This window comes from Lethenteron reissneri, chromosome 34 (assembly GCF_015708825.2).
Source record: "Lethenteron reissneri isolate LAM-NWPU_2019-01 chromosome 34, ASM1570882v1, whole genome shotgun sequence".
NCBI classification, from domain to species: domain Eukaryota; kingdom Metazoa; phylum Chordata; class Hyperoartia; order Petromyzontiformes; family Petromyzontidae; genus Lethenteron; species Lethenteron reissneri.
In genome coordinates, this window is record NC_083812.1 from 16,661,807 (window position 1) to 16,685,968 (window position 24,162).

The 24,162-nt window shown below is 47.1% G+C and overlaps 1 protein-coding gene across 1 annotated transcript in view; it reads right to left on the minus strand.

Moving 5' to 3' along the window:
• The window catches only part of LOC133350499 (melanopsin-like), a 43,369-nt gene extending 23,027 nt beyond the window's left edge, over positions 1 to 20,342 (minus strand). The window contains exons 1-6 of the mRNA XM_061564839.1: positions 20,329 to 20,342; positions 19,225 to 19,399; positions 8,767 to 8,888; positions 5,192 to 5,325; positions 2,524 to 2,727; positions 971 to 1,142 (exon numbers count right to left, since the gene is read on the minus strand). Coding sequence (XP_061420823.1) covers positions 971 to 1,142; positions 2,524 to 2,727; positions 5,192 to 5,325; positions 8,767 to 8,888; positions 19,225 to 19,377 — 785 coding nt within the window. The 5' untranslated portion in view covers positions 19,378 to 19,399; positions 20,329 to 20,342. The remainder of the gene's footprint in view (positions 1 to 970; positions 1,143 to 2,523; positions 2,728 to 5,191; positions 5,326 to 8,766; positions 8,889 to 19,224; positions 19,400 to 20,328) is intronic.
• Positions 20,343 to 24,162: the final 3,820 nt, after the last annotated feature.

Here is a 24,162-nt window from a genome sequence, read left to right on the forward strand (position 1 = left end):
TACAAACACGTCACAGACCATGCGCATTAACACGTGACAAACCGTGCACACAACACGTGACAGACCGTGCACACAACACGTGACAGACCATGCGCACAAACAATTGACAGACCACGCACATAAACACGTGACATACCACGTGGACAAACGGGAGATAGACCATGCACACAACACGTGGCAGACCACGTGCACAAACACGTGAAAGACCACACGCATAAACAAGTGACAGATTGTGTGCACAAACACGTAACAGACTACGCGCGCAAACACGTGACAGACCACAAGCACACACACGTGACAGACCACGCGCACAAACACGTGACAGACCATTCTCACAAACACGTGACAGACCACGTGACAGACCATGCGCACAAACACGTGACATACTACGTGCACAAACACGTGAAAGATCACACGCACAAACACGTGACAGACCACACCTGATGATGATTGCTTGTGTTGCAGTCGAAACGTCGTGAATTTTTTTAATTATTTTATGTTTATATTATTTTATTATTTCCCTTCTACGTGACTTTACCGAAAGAACCAAGAATATGAATCCCTGCAGTCACGAAAGCTTTAAATCAAAATTTAACGTGACAGACCGTGTTCACAAACACGTTACAGACTACGCGCGCAAACACGTGACAGACTATGCGCACAAACACATGACAGACAGTACACACAACACGTGACAGACCATGCGCACAAACACGTGACAAATCACGTGATATACCATGCGCACAAATACGTGACAAACCATGCGCACAAACGCATGACAGACCACGTGACAGACCATGAGCACAAACGGGTGACAGACCATGCGCGCAAACACGTGACAGACCATGCGTACAAACACGTGACAGACTGTGCACACAAACACGTGACAGACCATGCGTTCAAACACGTCACAGACCATGCGCACAAATACGTGACAGACTGTGCACACAAACTCGCGAGAATGCCTCACCTGTTGGTGTTCTTGATGGCTACGAAGATGCGCACGTAGCAGAAGATGATGACAATGAGCGGGATGAAGAAGACGAAGCAGAAGAGCAGCATGGTGTAGGAGCGTACGGCTGGTGTGAATGTCACGTAATCCCATGTGCACGACGTCATGAGTCCCTCTGGGACGTAGGCACCTACAAATGCCAAAAAAGCATAAACAGCCGGACTAAAGACATGGTGCCAAGATGTTAACTCCCTCGCCTGGTGTACAGGAGGTCGTGGGTTCGATCCCGAACCTGAATTCCGTGTATTTGAATTTTGCATTTCTCTCTCCCCGTGGTAGCGTGGATTTTTCTAGGAATCCTCAGGTTTTTACCCCCATATTTAGAAACATGCGTTTACAGTATTTGGCTGCTATAAATTTCCACATGATAAGCCATTTCGTTGAGCTATAATTTGTGGCCAGGTCGCTTCTTTAAAAAGCTCAGTGTGCCTTAACTGGTAAAATAATAATTATTCACAGTTTATTGTTTAACTCAAACAACATCACTCAACTTTGTAGATATACATCCCGTGTTGTGTCCCAGGAAGTCTCACTAGAGTTTGAAGCTTTGTTCAAGGTCAAGACGTCATGGCCAAAGCCAATGATGCCACCACCGTAACTCCTCGTCAAACACTTCCTACCCCCCTGCCAGATCTTGCAGCTGGTGCACAGTAGATGCGCGGCGACCTCCAGGATCTGTCCTCATAGTCTCCCCACATTTGGTCTTAGCAGTCTTCCCCTTGGTTGCTGTACTCCTGGAGACCCATTCTAATGGCTGTCTCAGCAACTGATCCTCTCCCATCCTGCACACATCCAACCCAGCGCAAGCATTTTCGCCTTAAGATTTGTTAATAAGAAAAATAATGCAAAAAATTGCATGTTGTGATTTTCAGGAGTGCTAAAGTGACATCTGCTAGTAGATATCACCTTGGTAGTGGGTTGTGTTGGTAGTGGGCTTGTATCATCATTGGTAATGGGCGCTGTTGGTGGTGGTAGTGGGCTGTGTCAGCGTTGGTAGTGGGCTGTGTTGTTAGTGAGCTGTGTTTGGTAGTGGGCTTTGTTGGTAGTGGGCTGTATCAGTTCAACACGTAGGCTTTCGCGACCAATATTATTCATAATCAAGGTTTTTGGGTTAGATCACGTTATTTATAAATGTGCCGTAACCCTCCACCACCCGACACGGCCAATTAGCAAAAAAAGTGTCACGTTGACAAAAGACAAAAAGTTGACTACTTTAGCCCACCGGTGTGTTTAAGCGTGAAACCACAACATTTACAATTTTAAATATTTGTCTTTTGTCAACGTGACACTTTTTTTGCTGATTGGCCGTGTCGGGTGGTGGAGGGTTACGACACATTCATAAATATCGCGATCTAACCCAAAAACCTTGATTATGGGCTGTATCAGCATTGGTAATGAGTTGTGTTGGTGGTGGGTTGTGTTGGCAGTGGGCTGCTTCAGCGGTGGTAGTGGGATTTGAACTTGTGGTGGTGGTGCCCATAAAAGGAATTGGGCTGGAGCTTATGTCTCACTCCAGCCAAAGAAGGGTGGGAGGCTCCAGGCGAGCGAGTAGAACCACACGGCCGCCGTGATGTACATTGCACGCCGTTTGGACATGGCTCCTATGGAGGCGAGGGGCCGAGTCAGCACCAGGTAGCGGTCAGTGGCGATGACCACGAGGGTGATCATGGACGCGATGCCGAAGAGCGCTCCGCAGAAAGCATACAGCTCACAACCTGCATGTGTGTGTGTGCATTTGTACATGTGGTAGTGCAGTGGTTAGCATGCAGCACTACGAACCGGGAGACCCGAGTTCATTCTCGCTCTCAGCGAACAACAGTGACAATTATCTGAACCAGTCCTAGGCCTCCCCTTGGTTGACTCAGCCACAGATGAGTATCTGGTGCGGTGTCTAAATGGAATGTTGTAGTTTTTTATTTGTTAGCCAAAATTAGGCTATTGTGGGTTTGAATGGGATCCGAGGAAGATGCCTACTAGCATAGTGGAAGAATAGTAGGCACATTAAATGTAACAAGCCAATAATTATCAGTGGAAAGATTTTACACAGTAGGTCCTGTTGTCAATGACAAGGGCCAGCATTCACTGTTTCATCACTATATAGTCCAGCAGATGCTTTTGCTTGGGCTCGGCGTGCATTCATGATGTTGTGTGGATGCACTGATGGAAGAACAGCGTGTTGGTGATCAAAGCCCATCGGCTCCATAGAAGTTTATCAGCTTCTTCCCATTTTTATTGAGCTGATCTGGCCCTTGCCTTCTAATCAGTCCAGCCCAGGTACATGTGTAGTGGCATAACGCGCGGGGTTTGCAAACAGCGGGTGCATTTGAGGGCGAGCAGGTGCAAGCGCGAAAAAATGGAGTAGCCGCCAGAGAGGCCCCAGCAATTAGGCGGAGAAGCAGTAATTAACCGGGTGCATTTGGGGATAGGCAGGTGCGAGCGTGGGAACACAAGTAGATGCCAGAGAGGCGAGAGATGGAGATGATTAGAGAGAGAGCACGAGCAGGAAGCGCCGCTGAGGCGCCAGCTTAATGGGGGGTAACTGAGGACCCTTAATGAGGAGGGGGATATAAGGGTGTGTGCGGAGCAACACAGGGTAGTTGGTTGAAGCTGAAGGAACGAAGAGGACAAGAGCTGGAGAGAAGACTGGGACCTCTCCCTCTACACCTCGTCCTCCCCAGCGGTGTTGGCTGATCCCCCACTGGGGACAAGGACGAGTTGGAGGTGTGAGAGAAGAGAGACAGGCTAGCGGAGTATTAAGTGACAGGCTAGCGGAGTACTAAGTGACAGGTTAGCGAAGTATTAAGTGGCAGGCTAGCGGAGTGTAGAGTGACAGGCTAGCAGATTATAGAGAGAGGGAGTTCGGAGCAAGGGTGCGTTGTGTTAGTGTGAGGAGCATCCATACGGGATGTGAAGTAATAAAGTGACACAGGAGAAAAGCTAAAAGTGTCCGTGTGAATACGCCACTATACATACATCATGACCCACTTGGGAATGAAAGTCTCTCAACAGGATGACTCTATCCCGAAGCCACTAACACCTGGGACAGGAGATCATAATAGGCATCCGACTTATCAGCCTTGCCTTCATCCCTCAACTGATGTTTATTTTCGGTGGGGGCGTTAGCCACCACCACCATTTCTCTTTTCTCATTGATGAGGAAGCGAGCCCACAGTAGCCTGAGACTCGCAGCTTCAAACACCTCACTGCCAAGCTCCCATGCCCCCTTCATTGTTTTATTTAGAAAAAGAGACACTCCCTGTTGTTTGGCAGTTTCCTGCCCTGAGTGGAAGACTGTCCACCCCTTATCGTGACTGAAGCCATTCATCATACGGGGTGTATTCCGCAGAAGTCGAGGCAATACTGGTCCAGCTCCTGACAGAAGAATGATAGCCTCTCGTCCCTAGTGAGTGTTTCAACATCCCACGTGTCCAACCGCAGTGGTTTCCTGCCATTTCTGGAGAAACCTGGAGGGGGGGTTAAGTCTCCTGGCCTCATCAATAGGGGTTTGGCCAGGAGATGTCACATATGCCTGTGCCCCCGGGACCTCCCGCATAAGCTTAGTTTGATCCTTTCTGTATTTTTTGGTAGTTTAATTAAAGGCAGAGGGGTTACCAGCCCCTGGCACGCATCTTGATCCCCATTGGCCACTGTGGCAGCTGCGAACACTCCATGAGGGTAACAGCTGATTAGTATAAATTTTCCATCCAATGGAATTGTTCACATCACAACAGCGTTACCAACTAGCAACTACCGAGGAGGTGAGGGTTGTTTTGCCACAATACACTCAAAGACAAAGATCCCCTATCTCGCCTTAACAGACTTCTGGGGAAAATGCTGTACGAGCATCTATGAAGGCTTGTATGGCATACAAGGGGGTGGGTGGTCAGCACCATACCCGGCTGTCTTTGTCTCACTAGTGGCAATATTAGCACAGTGCATCAGGTACTCATTTGAGACCGAGTCGACCTAAGGGAGGCCCATGTATGGTTCATATAATCATCACTGGTGTTGGCCGTTATCAGGAATCGGACTCAGATCACCGGGTTCATAGCAGAGAACGCTTACTACTACACTACCGTTCCCCACTCAGTAATGTACACACACATTTGCACCTCCGATTAGCATTTACACATACTCGCACACCGATGCTGCTCACTCTGCATAGTTTGCGTCACCCACCCTTCTCCCCGAAAATCCAACGCTTGTGAAGACTCGTGACGAAGAAAATGGGTGTCTGTGTGATGGACATGAAGAAGTCGGCGAAGGCCAGGTTGATGATAAAAATGTTGGCCGGCGAGCGCAAACTCTTGCTCCTGAACACACCGGTCACACGCACGTGAGTGTAGGTCGCACAGGTAGGACTAACTTGATTGAACGTTCTTTACCTTAACTATGCGACCGCTTCGATAAGAGATGCAGTACATATTGAGTAAGAGCAAATATAAACTATTACGACTGCTGCGGTTATTGTTATTGTAATCTGCATAACTTTAAAATATAAAATTTGAGAAATTATCTAAGCACACTCTTGAAATGACATTATAGACATTTTAACAATGACATCATCATTATCATCATTATCCATTATTAATACATTCCTGATCGGTATACCCAGATGATCTCTTTTGCCAGGGTGCAAAAACAATATAAAGAATAGTGCAGAAAAAGAAATAACACAATCTTAAAAATCAATCATTCAAAAGTAATACATTTCCCAATAACTATATATGAATTGTACTTTAGCAATTGAAAAAGATATTAGTAAAAGCTATAAGATTCTACACAAATATAAAAAGTATCACAGGTCTGATACAACATATGCCATTCGAGAAAAATGGTCGCCTAAAGCCATCCATCAAAAATTATAATAGATGGGAAGTTGATATAATTGCCTGCATTGTGAAATTACAAATTATTATATTGATGATTGGCAATCTACCATCCTCATCCCGTGCCACATACATAGTCTCCAATAATCATCATCATCATCATCAATCATCATATTTGTAAAATTAAATGTGCTTGTCAATCCACTGCTGCATGAAGCCCTTTCCACACCTTTTTGGTCATGGGGGTGTTTGACCATACTTCATTCTGGTCAGGGTGGGCTGGTAAAGGGGGGGAGGGAGCATCGGGACCGGTTCAGGTATCACTCGCCACTGATGTCAGCCGTGACCATAAATGTAACCCAGGTATCAGAGTGCCTAACTCAGTCGACTAACCACTGCCACCACCGCACTTCTCCCACCTATTTTATAAAAATCTAAAAAGGAACAAGACGCAAAGTAGAAAATATTAAAGCAAACTGAAAACAAAACCAGCACACTCAGGTACACATGAGCTGCAGTATCAATATTAGTTACAATGTGTTTAAATGAGGGCCAATATAAATCAGGGCTGTGAAAGAATGATCATCATCACTCTTTCACAGCGCATATTGGAGCTCGCAATTAGGGCCAAAGTCCTCAACGCGAGTTCCTTCCGCCCCGGAAGAACATTGCCAGAAATCTTAGTGCAATAACACCATCGTGAACAAGGAGCTCGTTACTGGCCTAAAAAATAACTCCCAGGGTTCGAATCCTACCCAGGGAAGTGGTCAGCCCTGAATCGTTGGGAGAGCAGGGCACAGTAGATGCGATCCACCTCCTTCATCGATGGACATGAAGAACACCCGGCAATGTCACCACAGCCAGACTATCGACCACATGATCCAGCACTGCCTATACTGCCGATTCGTGGGAAATATTACCGACATCCAGCCAGCCTCCACAGGGACAATTAAATGGCTCAATAACATCACTAGACACACAGACTTTTGGTAATATCACCTTGCAAACGAAGAAATGCATCTAGTGTCATGCTTTATAAGTCATTAGTATAAGTCCAATGTCCGTAACAAGTCACCTTTGAATTAAATTAGGCGAACAAATCTAAAATATAATACTCAAAATTAGTCATTTGTGAGATTTAAACATTATAATATAGCACGTGGGAGCAAAACACATTTATTTTAAATCAATTATTACTCTGCCCGCGCACCTAGCATAACTCATGTGAACCACTACACCCTTAAGCATGCTCTTAATTGATCTTTCAATGCCTTTCATCTGGGAACTCAGCGGTGGAAATTACAATGCTTTTTTTCAGAGAAGACTACAAATAATCATGATAAAGGTGCACGTTTTTTTAAGTTCAGCAGCACCTTCTGTAGAGACGTGAAGCCTGCTGCTCTGCAGGGATAGTGCAAATGCATTTGAGACCCATGGGCAATATACACAATCACTCATTTTAACACCTTTGATGGCACTGACCTTTTTTTAATCGATGACATTTCATTCCATTTCCATATTGTGGGAATCCACAGAGACGCAAATAAGTGCTCCTCCTCTTCATAAGACTCGTGGGAAACATGTTCACGAGGAAACGAGCATATGTGCTGTGCGATAAAAAGGCTCTAGTGCTTGGTGCCTCTTCCAAGGGAGCATGAAATGGCTGGGACACATCTCAACGGACTCAGCAAGGGGTAGTGGGTTCATTTGCCGACCATAATTGAATCAACTATTTCATAATTCATCATCATCACTTTTGTCAACATAATAATTGTATCCATTATCATAATTTATTTCCAATTGAATACTTCATAATGTATCAAGATATTCAATTGTCACCAAAAAATATAAATGTATCATGTATTATTTAATATAATCATCTTCATCATAATTATCTATTAATTCGATCCTTGTTACTCCTAAATTTATAAGAAAGAGCACCCGCTAGCCATGCTAAACCACTCACTGGTAGATAAGTGGCCGTTATACAATTTCATTGAGATATACTGGTCCTTGCCATATGAACATGGAATATCCACCACCAACTCAGTAAGTTATCTTCTCTATTCTGGATATGAGCACAATTAGCAGTCTATCCACCAGGGCAGCGTATTACTCCATCAAAATTCCAAACTATGCCGTGAGACTGAATGCGTTAAACCCTTGAGCCATCATTGATGCTGGGTTCTCGTTCTCTTCCAGTATACCTTACAGGACCTCCTACTTGCATCTGCGCAATATCTACGCCTGCCACTTCCTTGCCCCAGCTGCTGGTTAGACGCTCACACCCATGCCTCCATCACATCTAAACTCAGCACTAAAGTTGTCTGCTGTGCAAACATTCAAAAACCTTTCACCTCTAAATTCCGGATGATAAAAATGCTACTGCCAGGATTCTCACCCTCGTGGGCTCGGAGTCTCAATACTCCGAACCCACGACTGGCTCTCAATCCACTCAAATGAAATTTCTAAGTTACCCTTTGTCATGTTCAAGATCACTTATGGATTAGCCCTGCCTACCTCTTCTCTCTCATCCCTGGCCCTGGTCGAATTCTAGGCTCAAGACCTACCTTTATTCCTCTGGCTGTGACCTAAAAAAATTCAATGAAATTAAATGTTCAAGCGGGGTACGCCTCCAATGCTCCAGAGCAGCTGCCACTGCATATACGGTTATACATATACGGTTGTACTATACTCCGTTACTAATACCAGTTAAATTGTGTTTGTTTAACTATGGAGAAAACCGGAGAACCCGAAGAAAATCCATGCAGATAGGGGAAGAACACACAAACTACACACAGAAAGGCACACGAGTGGGGAATGTAATGAAGGTTTCTTTCTGCGAAGAACAAGCGTTATCACTGCGCCACCCTATCGCCCATGCCCCCACCCCCAGCACGACTCCCCAGATGCTAAGACACATACCTGCAGAAGACGTAAATGACGAGGAAGTTGCCGATGATCCCTGTGAAGCCGATGGCGATGACCACCGAGCCGATCGTGTGGTGCACGTGGTGAGGGATATCTAACATTGGGAACTTCTCTCGCTGTGATGGCAAGAAAGACACATTCCATCAACTGGACCCAAAAAACATACGTATTGGCAGTACACCGGTGCAGCATAACACACCGGTTCTCATAAAAACAGTTATAAAATTAACATTTAAAATGACATCCGTCTTCCGACTGCTTCAACATCTGGATAACTGATTTTGACGCCCCACCACCCCACAATATTTTCTGACCCTGGTTGCGACTCGTGGGGAAATAATAATTGCGATTTTTTTTTTCTTATACCGCACACCACGGTTCAATGTCGCCGATACGTTCATTATCAGCCATAATCTATCCACTGCTGGATGAAGGAATCTTCAAGCCATCCCCCATCTTACGGTCATCCGATGCAACAGTCATCTAGCGCCTGCACAAGAGCCAATTTTGTTGCTCCACATGTGTGGTGAGCGTCGTCCTCTTGGGCACGTTAGTTCATTAGTCCCGACCACTAGCTATAATTCCTTTTCACGATGTGTCCCGTCCAAGTGCACTCACCATTCTGTATACTTATGTGTTTAATTTGAGTATGTTCTCGAATCCACATGTTCCTCTAATGTCTCTCGGTATAACTCCAAGCGTGTACCTCCCCATGATTCACTCTGCACCTTTCAGCATGTTTCACTTTGTCGATGTCTGTGTTTTTTATTCGTTTGTCATAGCAGGTAGTATACACTAATTCAACGCTTCCTTCTCTAGGTACATACATGTAGCTCTGTTGCCTTTCTTTATTAAATTCAGTTTTATAAAAGCACTTCACCCTGTTCTCCTCTGCCCCTCTATGTAATCATATAAATCGTGTGCCGCCTTCAATAACTGGTCCACACATACTCCAATGTGTTTTCCAAATGTTTCCCTCCAACAAGTTAGACGCGTCAGATTGGGTGGTTGAGATGAACAGAGTGGCAGCCAAATTAATGAACATGCCTGAAATTATGTCTAGCATGGAACAGGAGCAATGAGATTGCCTCATTTTCAGGAACAATACTGTTGCATCACGACTCCCTGAGGGATGATGTATTGGGAAGGCCTTCTTCCAGCAGTCTCTCGATCATGGATGATGATGATGATATTAAAATAAATTGATATATAATTTCACACCTGTTGTCTATCATTGTGGTTTGCTGTATTAACAAACTTCACTTCACTGGTCAGTGCAGATGTGGGAAATGGGGTCGAGGACCTGTTCAGATGTCATTCACCATTCATGTTAACAATGGCTGCGAATCGAACTTGTCATTGGGTTCATAGTTCACTAACCACTGCACAATCACTCTCGCATATTGTACAAATATCAATCGATTATGATGATAATAATAAACCCCAAAGTGCCAATCCACTGCTGGATTAAGGCATCCCCACGCCTTGCAGATAATTTAGATTTGCACGTACTTCACCACGCTGGTAAATCCGAATCGGTGAAGTTCAGGCCCAAAAAGACCAGTTCAGATATCACTCGCACACCAATGTTAATCAACGCCGATAATCGAACTTAGGTCACTGTGTTCATAGCACAAAATGCATCAACCACCACTCCACAACCTGTCCGTCAATAAAATTGCTATTGGTGAGAAGAGACATTGAACCGTGAATAAGGCCTATTCACAGTGGAGCAAATGGCGATGTGTGTGATTTTAATAGCAAAACATAAAGTTGGCACGTCTTTACAATACAATTGCGGGTCATAGGTGTTTGATAAGAGCTTGTTGATCAACTTAATACCCTGGTAATCGCAACGGCTCTGAAGTTAACCACCCGTGACGCACGCTGTATATTGTCATGGTAGTCTCTCTGATTAAACGCGCGGCGTTGGGGTGGCTGCTCTTCGAAACCGGTGTGCATTCCACATTCCAATGTCAGGGATCGTAACCCTAGAATGGCCCGTGGTTGACTTTCTAAAAAGTTGTATTTATTTTATTGACTTGAGAAAGATGGTGTGCTGATTGTAAATTAAATGTTTACCAACACCACCCGATCAGGTAAATTATATAATTATGTTTATAATACAGTCATAATTTACAGACGTTATCTATCCACTGCTGGATGAAGACTTAACGCACTCTGTGGCAGTAATAGGAGTTTGACCATACTTCACCACACTGGTCAATGTGAGTTTCGTAAAGGGGGGCCAGGACAGGTTCATATATCACTCGCCACTGATGTTAGACGTCACCAGTAATCGAACTCGGGTTGCTGTGTTCATGGTGCACATTTTATTATACATAAGAGAATGGTGCGTGTTAAAATGAACGTGTGTGTGTGTTACAGTCAAATGATGAAGCGTGTCTGCAATCTCCGTGACGGGAGGCTTGCACCAGTGTTGCCCTGACCATACACTCCACAGCTCCATATCTTGTCTGTGATGTTCTACGAATGAATCAAACTCTGACCCGGGGTTTAAAATAGGCGAGAAGCTATCATGCATTTGACCAACGCTCGCCCGTGTGCTTGTCGAACTGCAATGTGTTTGATTTTCTTTTTCTAAAGCCAAGGGAACATGCTAAATCATGACATCACTTTCAAAGTGGGAAGTTATGCTGTAAAACATCCACTCACACACGAGTTGTGATATGAATGAGAGTTTAATTTGTAGAATGAGTAATTCCTTTAATTAGCAAACTACGCCTGCTTGTGCTAATGGCCTTTCTCGCCGCCAGTGAGGACACACAAAGACTTTGCGCTTCGCTAATGAGAGCCGCGAGCGAGAGAGTCGCCTAAGCACAGCGGGCAGGCAGTCACACGCAGTAACGGGTGCACAGATCATGCATGCATGAGTCGCTTGACTTAATTAATCCCTGTGCCGCCATGCGCACTGAACCTTCCCCACTACACGTGACCGTCTCCCCTCTCTCTCACACGCGCGCACACACACACACCGATTCATACAAATCTCACCCTTAAACGAATGTGGGGTGAAACGTAGGGATTTTGGACAACTTCTGTAGGCTGGCAGAAACTCATTTTTGGCACACAGAAGAGGTGGTATGGTAGACGCATTGCAGAAGGTATTCATTTATGGCTAAGCAAACCTAGATGAAGCCCAATACAGACGAATATCTGATGTTTTCCCCCATGTTTGGGAAGCGAACCCAGGTCGCCGGGACTGTATTGCAGTGCGCAACACCTCTTGGACGCACATTTACGCACAGCGCTCAAGACAAACACGTGTGGGATATATTTTTAATATCAACGTATTATTTTAAAGATTAAACTTAGACATTGGTTTCCTGTGTTCTCTTCTACCTTTAAAGACGGATATTACAATTAAAAGAGAATCCCTGCAAGGGAACATTGCGAGCGATGTCATTGCGTTTAAACTCAACCGAAGCCAAGTCCCAAGCCAAGAGCGGTGGTCTGTGTGCGCACGCGGCACCTATATTTACGAAAGCTTTATGTGCTGCTGCATGACTGTACCGTGGAAGCAAAGAATCAAGGGTTAGTGGATCACGTCAATATTTGTGAAACTCCCAAACCAGTGGGGCTGCAAGGTTACCAGGAGATGGGAGTACGGGCGGTCCTTGACTTAAGAACATTCATAAGTCAAGCGGTTCTTAAGTCAGAACACACCAATGTATTTTATTTAAATGCCAATACGGTCAGTGTTATGAAATGTGCCACGGTTCAGCAAAAAAAGGGAAACATTGTTAAACTCATCAATAATAAAACATCTTTTCATGTAAAACTGGAAAAAAGTAATGTATAATATAAAAAAAAACATTAAAGAAAATAACCTAAAAAAAAAACAGAATCCGTTTTTTCCCACTTATTTTGAGTCATGATGCTAGCTTGCTTGTCTAAAGGGACATAATGATTCACCACAATTTCACTCACACATGGGACATGCACATACACACCGAAAAAAAACACAAAACACAAAGACAGACAAACAAAGACAAAGATACACGCACGGGGCACACGCACAAACAAAGACACACTCCAACGACATATAGCCTGAACAGACTGTTGGAGAACAGCATTTATGAAGGCCGATACAGCACCACACCCGGCCACGATTAACCATCATTGACTCCCCAGTGGCGATGTACACAAACCGAATCAGGTACTAATACTAATTTGAGGATTAATCGACCTAGGGGAGGCCCAAAACCCATTCAGATAATAGTCACTGGTGTTTGTCGTGAGAAGGAATCGAACTTGGGTCACCGTGTTGGTTGCGCAGCGCGCTAAACGTTACACTACCGCTCCCCACACACATACAGGGGCACACGCACACTCACTTTCACACACACTGACTTACACACACAATTTCGCACATATGTAGTGTCTTAAAAATTAGTTACACCAACACGTTGTAACAAGTCACCTGCTCACACTTAATTAACATATTCTTGCGCCAGTTGTAGGCACTCCTATAACTATCTGTACGGTCACTTATGGTTACTTCTCCCTACTCTTATCTATCTTTTACCTCCATTATCCTGCACTCAGCAGCTAATTATCCGAGACCTCTCGTGCATCTCTTTAGGCTCTCGCCTGTTGGCCCATCAATCAACCCTTATCTCCTGTCTCCCTGGCAACATCTCCGGTCTCAACGTGCACAACCGGTCGATCCCGTTTGCACCTGTTTCGCCCCTTACAACTGGCGGTTCGTCCGTGCAAACCTCACGAGCACCTATTTGCCCTCAGTTTCCCTCGGTTAACTGTGCGCACCACTTATTTCACTGCTCTACACATATGTAGTGAGTCCAACTGAGTCGCAGACGTTGTTCTTTAGAGGCAACACATTTATTATAACATCAACACGTTAACACAAAGGGGTAACTGCCCCTTTACTAAATACGGAGGAGTTACTGCTACTAAGGGTCTGACCCTCACTTGGGTCCTGGCTACGTGTTGATGCCTGCAGAGCTTCCAGCTTGTAAGACGTAGAGCTTCCAGCTTGTCGAATGCAGCGACCCCAGTCTCTCTCAGGGACCCACCTTATATCCTCCCGGGTCGGGGCCACTCCGCCCTTGGCCCCGCCCGCCTTTACGAGCCTTCCAACTCCCTCTTGATCCCTCTTGAGAGCTCTCCCCGGACACGTGATCACCCCCTAGCCCACCCACCTGGGGCCCTCTCTGTGGACACTCCGGATCACGTGCCTACGGGGTCAACCAGAGTGCCATGGCCCAGGACAACCCTGCCCCTAGGCTGACACTCTCTCACTCCCCCTGGTGGGAGCCCGCACTACATGCTATGCGTGGTGCCCGCGCTATCCCAGCGCTCACCAAGCTCCGCTAGGGCTGGTGCTACACCCGCCTATGGGGTGTACGTGATGACAATGCATCGCACGCCGTGCTATGCTAGAACCGGCCTCACACAGCAACCAACCCACCCGGTGCTGTCCGCGATGTAGGGACATCGCATGCCACAGCCCTCTTGGGCCGGCACCATGCAGTGACATCCCTGATGTCACTACATCACCCCGCCTTCATAGCATTCAGCCATCCCGGCTATCAACTCCCCCCTCCAAACGAACAATGAAGTGAAATGCAAGGAAAAACACAGTGTGCCTCAACAATACAAGAACAAAAATAAATACCCAAACCCACCTGTACAAAAATTACACTATACACAAATGTACAAACCAAAAGGGAGAAGGGTGTAAACCAACGAACCCATAATAACAACACCGCATCAACAAGCAAAATATAAAAAAACGCGTAAACTCTCAGGATCCTCCCTATCATCACACCTCCCACCTTCACCATGTAACAATGCTCGTGAGCTCAATGGCGGCCAGGATCAGCCAATAACCACCACGACAGAGCGAGAGCGACAAGCAACTGACAGCGTGGGAGCATGTGTGCAAGAGGATCACGAAAAACGAGTTTTAAGCGAGTGCATGATGCCGGGCCCCCAGGGGAGGTGGGCTCGCTCACCCTGGAGATCCCGGGAGAAATGTGTAAATGTTCCACCGAACCCAGCTGCTCATGAAGAACAGTAGGCCTGGGTCGATGGAGCCTGCACTCCCGAAGCCTGCAAAGCCGGCATGCGTGGCCGCACAAGAGACATCAGTCGCGCAGCCCCTGAGAGTGGAACAGAATTGCTTCACTCGGGATCAACCGCTGCTTGAAGGCCACCCAGTTGCCACTGGTAGCCGCGAACTCTCGAGCAAAGGGACGCCGACGCTGGAGAGCCGGGATGTCTCTCAGCACTGACGGCATGTCTTTAATTTTGACGGGCTGAGTACTCTGCGCCGGTGGCAAAATGGCTGAGCGCTCTGCGCCATCGAGTTTCCCGCCAGCTGCGAAATGGCAGCGGAGTCGTCGTCCATGAGCTGCATCACCGCTCACTCCTTCACTGGCGAGACTCTGGGACGAAATTTCGCGAGGAGCGAAGTCACAGTGTGGAGGAGCTCCTTCAGATGATCGTGCGCCTCCTGGAGGGTCGTTTCTGCCGACAGCGAAGCGTCGAGCGCCCAGATGGCGCCTTGCTCCGCTGGCAGCGTCTACCCCGCATGCTCCAAAGCTGTAGACGGCACGAGGTCCTCATGCTCGCCGTCCAACGTCCTAGTACGTGGTCTGTGATGCGTAGACATAGTCTACAGCTAGCTGTATAAACTAGCATGTTGGCCACTTCCGACACCAGTTGTAGTGAGTCCAACTGAGTCGCAGACGTTGTTCTTTAGAGGCAACACATTTATTATAACATCGACGCGTAAACACAAAGGGGTAACTGCCCCTTTACCAGATACAGCCTAGGGTGGTGACCACCCAGCTAACTACCCTATATGGAGGAGTTACTGCTACGAAGGGCCTGACCCTCACTTGGGTCCTGGCTATGTGCTGATGCCTGCAGAGCTTCCAGCTTATAAGACGTAAGGCTTCGAACTTGTAGAATGCAGCGACCCCGGTCCCTCTCAGGGACCCACCTTATATCCTCCCGGATCGGGGCCGCCCCGCCCTTGGCTCTGCCCGCCTTCTCGAGCCTTCCAGCTCCCTCTTGATCCCTCTCGAGAGCTCTCCCGCCCCCACCTGGGGCCCTCTCTGTGGACACTCCGGATCACGTGCTTACAGGGCCAACCAGAGTGCCATGGCCCAGGGCAACCCTGACCCTGGGCTGACACTCTCCCACTCCCCCTGGTGGGAGCCCACACTACGCGCCATGCGTGGTGCCCGCGCTATCCCAGCGCTCACCAAGCCCCGCTAGGGCTGGTGCTACACCCGCCTATGGGGTGTACGCAATGACAGTGCATCGCACGCCGTGCTATGCTAGAGCCGGCCTCACACAGCAACCCACCCGGTGCTGTCCGCGATGTAGGGACATCGCTCGCCACAGCCCTCTCGGGCCGGCACCATACAGTGACATCCCCGATGTCACTACACATATGTACACGTGGGTGTACACACATGCACACTCACTTCCAGTGTGAGGCTGACTCATCACATCTCGAGGAGGATCGCTGCACTGAAGAAAATGGTTACATGGTTCAGTTTTCAAACGTGAGTTCACGTTTTAAGTCAATGTATGTTTTTAAAATATATATTTCATGGAAGCTGGCTTGTAAATGCAAGTGTTTGTTAGTCGAAGACTGCCTGTACAGTAACACTCCCATATGCATCATGGGTTTTCTCCTGCCACTCTGGTTTTATCACACAATCAATACACATTATCTAAAACAATATATTACCGAGTCATCTAGCTGTAAGACTCTTTTTGGAAAGGAATTCAAACTCCATGAAGCTTTCCTAGACAAATAAATTGCATTAAAATATACATGCTTTATATAATAATTGAGTAAGACTTTTTTTTAAATAGGATGTTTAACATCAACTTTATGCAGAATTTTTTTGGGGAAATACCACCTGGCAAGAAGAGTCAACTGTTATGAATGCTCAAACTACCTAGAATGTGTTTAAGTGACCAGATTAAATGATAATAGGTTTCCCCCCTTTTTTCTGGCAACAAAACAGGTGTTAAGATGATTCCTTGTAAAAGGTTTCAGTTTGGTGTTTTAACATCTTAATACCTGTTTTGTTGCCACAAAAAAGGGGAAAAACCTATTATCATATTTTGGTACTGGCAAAGGAGGTCCCATGATGTAGATGCCACCCCGAGCTCTCATTACTCTGATAGTGCATTATCTTTGGGCTGTACGCCTTTTGGCATCCTCTGGTCTAACACCGTTTGAGACGAGGCTCAAAAGAAAGATGACTCTGGTGTGGACCAATCAGTTTCAAGGACATTCATATAATGTTTGCATTCTGACCACAAGCATTGTGGTTAATGCAGACATGATTCCTTGTAAAAGGTTTCAGTTTGGTGTTTTAACATCTCAACACCTGTTTTGTTGCCGGAAAAAGGGGAAAAACCTATTATTTTGGTACTGGCAAAGTAGGTCCAATGACAAGATTAAAGTACAATTTTTGAGAGGTGAATTTCTTAGTATGCCTGATGAAGGATATTGTACATCTGCAAGTGTTTAGCAATACATTTGAAGCAATCTATAACTTTTGGTTGACTCTACTGACTAGTAAAACCAGCAGACTACATTGCTAAACATTATATATATAGGTACACAAAGAGAAAGATCACTTTGATCACACAGAACCCGAGAGTAAGTGTTGTTTGTGCCCACCGAATTATGGACAACACGGTATACAAGTTTGATTAAGTCATCACTATGCTCTTCTCCCTTTGTCTCCCATTTTTTTGTTGACACGATCGACCGGATAGGTCTGCCTTATTTGGGCTAAGTCAACCTAGGGGAGGCACAGTTTAGGTGTCTACATCAACGGCTGCCAACGACGTGAATCTTAGCCAGGAATAAAACCCAATATGTTAGCTTAGTCAAAAAAACATTATGGCATGACTTTTCGCAACATATACATGACGTGCATATAAGCATGCAAACACTCTTGTATATATAGATACACATTCATGAAAATACAGTGGTACCCCGGAGATCGAACTTAATTTGTTCCAGAAGGCCATTCTAACACCGATTTGTTCGAACACCGAATACATTTTCCCCATAATAATTAATGTAAATGACATGAATTGGTTCCAGACACAAAAAATATCTAATTATAAAGCATTTTTACACGAAGTTTACAGTAATCACATGCATAAAATCAATACAAAAAAAACAAGAAACACAATAAATAAATGGAATAAATGAATAAATATATGGAATAAATGAAAAAAATGAACATAGAACTTCACTTCACTTTACCTGTAATAAGGAGAGTTGATGGCTTGAGTGGAAGGTGGTGCGGAGGAGGAGGTGGTGGTGTTATTGTTTGGAATGGGAGTCCCCTTCCATAATAACGTCGGGTAACTGCCCTTCTGGGGTTCTTTCTCTTTTGTGCCTCTTTTCTGCCACTAACTGTGAGTCACTTGAGCTCTTTCTGACTAAAAACATTGCTCACTCGGTTGGCTACTGCCTTATCTGGGTGATATTTTAACTGAGCCTCTCATACGGCAAAACCTTTGTCTGGGCAAGCGTCATGCACGCTGGCCATATGCGTCTCAGCCGGACAGGTTCTTTCAAGTCGCGATTGCCCGTTCGACCTCCGAATTTCGTTCGGTTTCCAGGGCAATTTTTTTTCGGAATTATTGTTCGAACACCGATTTGTTCGAGTTCTGGTGCGTTTTTTCTCCGAGGTTCTACTGTGCCAGTCAGCTCATATGATGAATTCATACTGTTCACTTAGTGGCATAAATACCAGATATTAGCACCAACCATAGTAAGCTCACCACCTATTATACACATCTTTAAATCTGCATTATAACTAAGGAGTGGGTATCGGGTATGGACATTAATCCTTTAGATCATTGCTTAAAAAATGCAGTTAAAAGTTATTCCCAGCAAATGAAAATAGAGTCTGAAATTTCTTTTTACGAGGCAAGAACTTGAGGATTTATTTTTACAAGGTCGACCTGATCAAGCTGGTGATACGAGTGAATTTGAGAGGTAACACAAGAAGACAAGGTATTACAAGTTATCGTAAACATAGATGTAAGGTACAGAATGTAATGAAAGACATACATTATAAATTAACAATATCACAAGAAGAAAACAAACTAGTCAAAGCATACTAAGTAAAACAGACAATGGATTGTAATGGATAGGCATTTACAGCAGCAAGCATTGATGGATAAATTCAGTGGCGTTGTGCTGCCACATAATACCAAGCATTGACTCGATCTGTTACCAATCATAAACGTGTATTCAGCTTTATTGCAAAACCACTGGAAAGTACTCCACGCCGTTGTCCCGGTGCGCAAACCGAGCCGGCTCCCTCCCTAGCGGCTGTGGAACTGCCGCAGCAGGACACAGCAACACTCCGCTTGGACACTGTTTGCGAGCGAGCGAGCGTTTCTTACCATTTGGTCGCTCATGTCGCTGCCGTTGCTGTCAGAGAGCTGGGGATCTGCAGAAGGGCCCCCCAACGCAGAGCCCCCATCCCAAGCAGGGTCCACCAAGCTGTAGTTCCCCGGTTCTGCATGCACCCCGAAAAGCATCGATCCCTCCTCCATGAGGTCCGCGTGACGGCAGCTGCTACATATCGGTCAAATTAACATCACAATATATTGTTTACCATCACGCGAACTCCGCTCATCCTCACTACATCAGCTTTTGGCTAGCCAGCGAATAAACCCGGTCACCGCATCGCGCACTTTCGGACGTGTATTTGCAATAGTTTGGAACGCCCTTCCTTCTGATATTAGGAAGCCACTGGAGCTATGCACTTTTAAATCTACATTGAAAACTCGTTTCTTTAGAACTACTTTTTGTGTGTAGTTTGTTGTCCTTCCCCCGCACCTCCGATTAACACAGTTGGCTAAGTATGGTGCGAAAGAAGTTCAACATGCATCACAAATACAATGTTATTCATTAAAATAATTGTCATCATCACCATTAATGGCATATCTATTATTGATTAAATGATGAGCAAACCCATCGCTATCATACACGAAGTAATACTCAAAACTTCAATCAAAACCTATTTGGTTTAAGGATGACACAAAAATCATCATTGACCACTTCGGTATTCGACTACTGTACTACAACGCGATGACAATTTACGTGTTTTTTACAAGGCAAAACACATTTAACGCATATTATGTCATTCGTCGCAATTATTTAATCGTAAAACAACCCGAATCGTCTGCTGAAGGCAATCAAATCTCGAGATGCACATTCGTGACTACTGACATCAAACAAGACCAACAACAACACACCGCCGAGTGTTTAAGCTCTGCACGATACATGAAACGCGAATTAACACAATGAAGCCTCAACAACACTGGTTGCGCTGTTCCACTCTACACAAAACATACCCCACGCATAACAACCACAGTGCAATACATCCCGAAAGCGTGCCCATGTAGGGAGAGGGAACATGTGCTCCCTGGTGCGACGACGCTCATCGCAACGGATCCATTCACAAAAAAACCCAACGCCAACTGAATCCACCACTGGCGCACCTCGGAGCAATAGAGGACAGCCTCTCGGCGATTGTGCGCGTGTGCTTCAAATCTGTAACTTATATAGGTCTTGCATATATAAATAAATATATACACACTTACGCACACGTACGCACGCTACGCCAGTATATGTACATGAGCAATAGACGCATGCGCGCACAGCGACGGCACGCAGTGTAATTAAGCGCCCGGGAGCAATTTCAGGAGCAAGATCAATGATCGAAAGTGGGTTAGAGAACGCCAAAGAGTGGAGAGAGAGTGCAGCAGTAGGAGGGGAGGGCGAGCGCTCGCAGTGACGGTTGTTCATGCGCTTCTGGCGGGCGTTCCGTACCGCACGCGTTCTCCATCAGTGTTACGTGCACCTCCGCGTCGCTCTGTCAGTGTGCCTGAACCTATCTCACCGTGTCACTCTGTTTGTCTCTATGAATCTCTGTGTGCGTCTCTCTGCATCTCTGTGACTGCGTCTCTGTCTCTCCCCGTCTTTGTCTATGTGATTTTGCTCTCCATTTCTCAATGTCTTTGTCTCTCCCCGTTTCTGTCTCTGTTGCTTTTTCTCCCTGTCTCTTTAGGCACAGGCTACCAATTAGTGCTCAATGCATACGGGCATGAAACAGATCAGGTCAAATAAATATTTACTATCGTGATGCATAAAAGAATATACACCAACACATGAAAACTGTTCTTAAGTGATCAATGACTGGATTTCGTGAGCGTTATTCATGTTATCGTGTTGTTTTTATGTGGTTGTGTGTGCGCGTTGGTGTAAAGTAGTAACTCGGCGGGAGACGACTTCACGGGTAGCACACTCTTTTATTTCACCAACTTATAGTTACACGGGTGACTAACACCCACTTAGTTACACGGGTGACTAACACCCACTCAGCTACTCGGGTGACTAACACCCACTCAGCTACACGGGTGACTAACACCCACTTAGCTACTCGGGTGACTAACACCCACTCAGCTACACTGACACGGGCTCTTACGCCCCGTAGCCTTCCGGAACACACCCCGCCGGGGTGTCCGTCTCGGCTCTGGGTACCCCCGTCCCGACCCACACGGGCGTCGGACTACGGGTCCCCCAGTCTCGGCTCCGAGCCACACAGGGCCCCGGTCCTGACAAGGACGGCGGGACTAGGGGTCTCGGGCCACTACCTCCTCCACTCCGTCTTCAGTCTTCAACTGGTTAACAACAACCTCGAGTGCTCTCGCGCGTCCCCCTTTATGCACCTCCTGCGGACGTCGCTGAGAGCACCCATCCTATTTGACCAATCACTGCGTGCTGGCTACGATCCTCTTTTCCCACCTTGTGTCAGCGCGCCTCACCACCGGCGCGCGCGTCCATACCACGCCCACATCGCGTGCCCAACCCCGCGCCCCGTGATCCATCACTGTCGGCGCACGTCAACACCACCACTACATTGGCATGCCACCAGCAAGTCCAATTATATCTGCTTTAGCCCCCCCGCCCCTCATCGTTATCAAACTAAATTCTGACCCTGCCCTGAAAAGGACATCGGCCTTCACGGCTCTGGGGTCGCACCACTAGCTTACTCTGCCCGGCCCTTAGAAGGGCAGCGGGTCAGAGGAGTCCCAGGGTCTATCTAGCTGGACTTCAGTCTTCAGCTGGTTCTTCGTCTTGACTTGGTCGAACTGTCTCTCTGCTCTCAGGGTCCCGCCTTTTATACGATTCCCCACTAAGGGGTGGGTTTCTGTGGGATCACACACACTCCACAGCCCCCTCCCCTCAGGAGGCCCTGATCCTTGATAACACAACCGCCCTGAACAGGTTTGTACCGCTTCCCACTGAGGGGCAGGGTTCTGTGGGATCACACACACTCCACAGCCCCCTCCCCTCAGGAGGCCCTGGTCAGGGATGACACAATCACCCCACACCGGTAAGTATGGTAAGTGTTCCAACATCACCACCACATCACCCCCTCCCCCTCCCTGTACAGCCCGCAGCCGTCCCGGCTGCAATGACAACTTTTACAATAAACAAACCTTAACAAGAACTGGAATTCCGTGTGCGTCTATAACAATAACAACAATAATAACAACCGCAAAAAATTACCCCAACCCACCTGTACAAATAAACACTATGAACAATTATACACACCAAACCTCCCCCACCCAAAACCGGCGACGCAACTCGCCCGACTCGACGCACACTCCGTGACGAGAAGAGGAACATATGGACAGTCAAGCGGTCGCCGCAACGTGCAAGTGGGTGTGGCAGATCCAGCCTATACATCACGAAAAACGGTGTGACTTAGCACGAGTCCGAGTGGCTGGCCCGTCGTACGGGGCAGGGCATGGTCGTCCGGCGGCTAAGGCAGGCAGCCCCTGAGGGCAAGAAGTGGGCTGCCCGGTTCCACACTCGCCATCGGGTTCTGGTGGCTGACGCTCTTTGGAAGCCGTCAATTCCAGGGCGTCTGAAAGTGGAACAGTCAGTGGCAGGTCAGGATCAGGCATCGGCATCACATTCCCCGTGTCGACGGACACATCACATGCTTGGCCCTTGGGACACGTAGGGGAGGTATGAGGTGCAACGAACGGTTTTAGCCTTGAGGGGTGAACATACCAACAACGTTTTCCCCACCTAATCCGGACACATTGTGGCCGTGTAACCTGTACAGTCTCGACAGGCCCTCTCCACGGCCTCAGCAGTTTTGGCGATGTTGCCAAGGGTACCTGTGGACAGTGTAGCCAGGCCTTATTGCCTGTCTTCCACTCGTGCGTATGTGTCCGGTGCGCGCGCAAATGCTCATTCACCTTTTGGCAAGAGTTCGAGTTCTGTGCTGCAGCCTCCCGTGCGTCGGCCAATTTCAAAACGTAAAATTTAACGTGGTCAGCCAATTCAGACTTTGCGCGGGGTGTGGCAACCCCCAACTGGGCATCCACGGGTGGATCAACGTCCCGCCCGTACATAAGATAGAAGGGGGAGAACCCAGTTGCCACGTGGGGAGCCATCTTATAGGCGGCAAGAACTCCCGGAATTTGAAGGTCCCAATCCACTTGTGATTCGCACACCTGATGGCATAACATGGACGTGAGCGTTCTGTGGAGCTGCTCCACCATCCCATCCGTTTGTGGGTGGTACGGGGAGGTACACACCTTTTTAGTGCCCAAAAGGTCGCACACCTCACGCAGCAAGGAGCTTGAAAAATTCCTTCCCTGATCGGTCAGCAGTCGCTCCGGTGGCCAGGCCATGGACCATCGAGTGAAATATTCCACGCCAACCAGCAGGTACTTATTACCCCTAGGTGGCACCGGGAACAGCCCCAAAATGTCGAGCGCAACGAGCTCGTTGATGCGTGAGACCTGAATAGATTGCAGCGGTGGAATGGATGCCTTAGAAGGCGGTTTCCACTGGGTACACTGTACACACCCCGTAAGAACGTTTGACACATCCCTTGCCATGCCTGGCCAGAAAAAATCAAGCTGGAGCATGGCAAGGGTCTTGTGAGACCCCAAATGCAAAAGTTGCTCGTGCGCGGCCAGAATGACCCTACCGCACAAGGCGGACGGCACAACGATTCTATAGCGAAGGGACCTACCGTCCCAATTTATTATCCAAGAATCGACCCCGACCACGCCTTCTGCGGATCCACTAGCCTTACGATACAATGCGAGTAGGGACGCGTCCCCCATTTGGAACCGGCTCCAATTGGCAAGGGTCAAATTGAGTAATGAATCCCTGCCCTCCGGTGAGAGAGGGATTTCGGGACCTGGCGCATCAGCAGCGGCAGCCAGAACCGTGGAAGGGACGACACTTTGTGGTTTGCAGCGTCCCGACCCAAGAAAGCATACACATTCCGTGCCGAGCGTCAA